Here is a 3799-nt window from a genome sequence, read left to right as displayed (position 1 = left end):
GTAAATATTCTGCAGTCAACTGTTAGTAGAAATGATTAGGAACGACAGCAACTGAGAAGTGGTAGGCCAGGTAGAGTCACTGGGCAGAGTCAATAATTAACTTTATGTAATGCAAGCACAACTGTATAAACATACTAAACTTTCCAGCATTTTGCTATTTACTCTTTCTTTAGAAATATACATTTGTGGCTTTGATAACTGATGTGCTGGAGATTGAGGTGAAGGACAAGTTTGCCAAGAGTCGGCCAATCATCAAGCGCTTCCTGGGCCAGCTGATCATCCCCATCCGGAGACTTCTGGAACGGCCAGCTGCTGAGTAAGTTGGCACGCAGAGCCAAACATGAGATGGGTTCAGAACCAAAAACAGGTAAAGGACAAAACAACTGTGCAAGGAAAGTCAGTCAGACTCAGCGTCAGTGACGGTGTCACGTGTGTTGTACTTTTTTTTTTTACGTTTCTTTCATAGAAGGTTGTTCTTTAAGACAGAAAGAGCAACCTTCTCTGGAGGGTAGTAGTTATGTAGTTCAGTCAGTACCTATCCATAATTCCCAACCAGCTTGCTGGTCAGGCATTAATTTAAGTAAGCAATGATGGCATACAGTTTGTGCAGTGTTAACAACAATTGTCAGTCTCCAGGCAAGTTGCACAGAAATTGCCAATAAATTCCCCATTGTGGAAAACTGCATATAAATCAGCAGAATGTAGTTGATGCACAATTACCCATCCAGTCAGTTGATTGTTGATTGAATTGCGATCAGTGTGCTGAGGAAAGAGAGCTTGTTTTCTGTACCGTATTGAAATGCTAGTAGGTGTTTGTCAGTAGGGACAAAACAATTGTTTATGTGTGTGCAGTGATCAGACAGTCAGCTACAGCCTGTGTCGTCGTCTTCCTATGGACCATGTGAGCGGGCAGCTTATGTTCAGAGTGGACATCACTTCAGCTGGACAAGAAGGTGTGTATGTGTACGCTTACAAATGGCGAGCCTTCGAGCAATGGTGCCAGGACCTCCATACTCATTTCAGTGCTCTATTGTGGATGTTTTGACATTCCTGCAGGAGCTGCTGAATACGGGCCTTTCATTTTCGACAGTTAAGGTCTGTCTAGCGGCTATATTTGCTTGTCATGTTGGCTTTGATGGGGTGACACCAGGTGCACATCCTTTTGCCATATGTTTTCTGAAAGCGGTTCGCTGGCTGAGACCTGTGCTTAAGTCCCGTGTCGGTGCTTTGGACTTATCTTTGGTGCTGGAGGCCGTTTGTAGCCCCCGTTTGAACCCATTGAGTCTGTGGATATGAACTTTCACTCGCACACTTTGGTTTGCTTTGGTTTTATCGATTGGATGTTACAGCCCCTTCGGTGGCTCATACTGTCCTGTCTGCTTGGTCTGCTGCACACTAAGGTGGTGGTGGTCCGATTCCAGTTCGGTGGCTGCTCTGCGGGACGTGTATATATGTCCCAGCCTTATGTGTTGTACCGAGTGAATCGACTGAAAGGGAACAGAAGTTGTAGAGAGAACTGTTCGTTTGTCCTGTGTTTTACAGTCCACATGCAGCTGGAAAGTTGGCAGAGTGGAGTCTAGACTGACATGGTTAAAATAACCACTGATGGTGATCAATGCCTCTGTGTGTTTACACTATAGGCCATCAACAGTTGCATGTATGATGTTACACGCTGCTGCACCATTAGCTGATGGTGGTACAAAAAAAAGTTAATATAGTGGAGGAGAATTCCTGCGATAAATAATATGGGTGCAAACTGACAGCTAAAAGTTTAATGTTAGGTGAGGAGAGATGTTCCTTCACAGTAACATATCCTGGAATACACCACCTTTCATTAATAAACACTGCAATCCCTCCACCTTTCCTCTAACTGCTCAGCTTGGCCTCTCTGTTGGCCCGAGCAGTGAAAAGGCCAGATGACGAAGCCGGTGGCACTGAGTGCAGCCATGCCTCCATGCATAATAAGCTGCCTCCCAATACTGCCTCTGATGTTTTATCAGCTCCATCTTATTAGTCAGAGACCTCACATTCCCTATGATGACTGATGGAACAGGGGATTTATATTCCCTTCTCCTTGTTTTAACTCTTGCTCTGGCCTGATGTCTCCTCTTGAGTTCCTGTGGAACTCTGGGCAGCAGCGGTGTGTTGCAAAATGTAAAAACAAAAGCACTGCGAGGGCCATAAAAACATGCCAAAAAAATGACCAAGATCCACATGCCACATGCATGTGGAGGCATGCTGTGGAGAGAAGAGGAATGAAAGTCAGTGAAAACAAGATAAAATACATGTGTGTAAATAAGAAAGGCGTAATAGTGAGGAGCAGGGTGTGTTCAAGTACCTGTGGTCAACCTTCCAAAGCCACGGACAGTACACAAGAGCGGTGAACAAGATAAGGGCAAGCAGAGTGGAGTGTATAGAGATGGGTGTCACGGTGTGATTTGTTACAATAGCAGCAAGAAGGAAAGAGTACGTTTAGAAGATTGTAGCGAAACCTGGTCTACACGGTGAGTGGTTTGGAGACAGTAACAAAAAGACACGAGGCCGAGCTGGAGGTGACAGAGCTGAAGATGCTAAGGTTTTCTCTGGGCGTGACCAGCACCCACAGAGACCACAGAGAAGATTCATGGATGTTGTGAAGGCGCACATGCAAAGAATTGGTGTGACAGAGGAGGATGCTAGAGATAGAGCGAGATGGAATACGATGTTCCCCCGTGGCAACCCCTAACAGAAACAGCCGAAAGAAGACGAGGAAGTGGGAGGTGTTGTTTTTGTTCTGCTAACATGTCAACAAAGCACACGTTATTTATCTCTCAGTTGTCACATCCTCTCCTTCTCATCCATCCTCTTTTCTGCTCTAGAAGCTTCGCCAGACCCTCTGGGAACGATCCTGGGTGGTGTGATGAATGGTGACCCTGGGAGTCCCTCTGACGACGAAGATCTCCATCAGCTCTCCTCGTCTTTAGGTGCTACATGTGGACCTTCTCGCATTGGTTCTGATGAGGGCTCCTTATATGTTAATGGTTCATGTTACTATGGCGATGACAGCGTGTGGCAGGAGCCTGGGCAAGTGGGAGAGGTGAATCTGCTTCCTGTGGCTCTTGGCAGCTTCACCCAAAGGCAGGTGTCACTTAATGACTACCTAGATTCCCTCGAAGGTCCCAGGAGCATTGGGGACCGACCTGCAGCAGGGCCATTACCAAAGCTCAGCTCCAGCTTTCCCACAGACACACGGCTCAGTGCCATGCTACACATTGACTCAGATGAGGATGAGGAAGGAGCTGGGCAGCACTGGGATCAATCGCTGGAAGCAAAGACACAGCAGAATACCAACTCAGCTACACCTGAGTCTCCACAGGGGAGCAGTGGTTCAAAAGGCGAGTCACAGGGCTCATGTGAGGCAGGGCCTGGAGTTCAGGCCACGGGAGAGGCAGGTTCTTCTGCTGGTGCTCAGTGTGGAGCCAACACTGCAGGGCCTGAAGCTGGAGCAGGAGCACAAGAAGGTGCTGCTGCACTCCCAATACAGACACGACAATCAGCAGATAGAATTGAAGAAGCTGCCAGAGCACAGGCTGCACAGGTTGTTGGAGAAACTGCTGCAGCTTCCAACTCATCTCAGGTATCAAGGGCTGAGGCAGCTGAAGTCAGATCTGGAGAATCTCCAGGGGAATGTCCAAGTCAGGAGCACAGCATCAGGACTGGGAAAAACCCAGAAGTACACTGCAATCCCTCACTTGGTCCTCTTTCACCCATTCAGGTGAGGCACTGTGACTTTAGGAGCATCATCCCTCTTTAATATTGG

General features: G+C 47.4%; 1 protein-coding gene across 1 annotated transcript in view; it reads left to right on the top strand.

The window, feature by feature from the left end:
* Positions 1-3799, top strand: part of LOC102203782 (E3 ubiquitin-protein ligase HECW2-like) — a 63055-nt gene that overhangs the window by 24184 nt on the left and 35072 nt on the right. Inside the window, exons 6-8 of the mRNA XM_013914637.1 lie at positions 174-316; positions 853-953; positions 2859-3764. Of these exons, the coding sequence (XP_013770091.1) occupies positions 174-316; positions 853-953; positions 2859-3764 (1150 nt within the window). The remainder of the gene's footprint in view (positions 1-173; positions 317-852; positions 954-2858; positions 3765-3799) is intronic.

This window comes from Pundamilia nyererei, unplaced genomic scaffold (genome assembly GCF_000239375.1).
Source record: "Pundamilia nyererei isolate P.nyererei 1_Seehausen unplaced genomic scaffold, PunNye1.0 scaffold00212, whole genome shotgun sequence".
Classification (NCBI taxonomy): domain Eukaryota; kingdom Metazoa; phylum Chordata; class Actinopteri; order Cichliformes; family Cichlidae; genus Pundamilia; species Pundamilia nyererei.
This window is presented reverse-complemented; position numbering and strand designations above follow the sequence as displayed.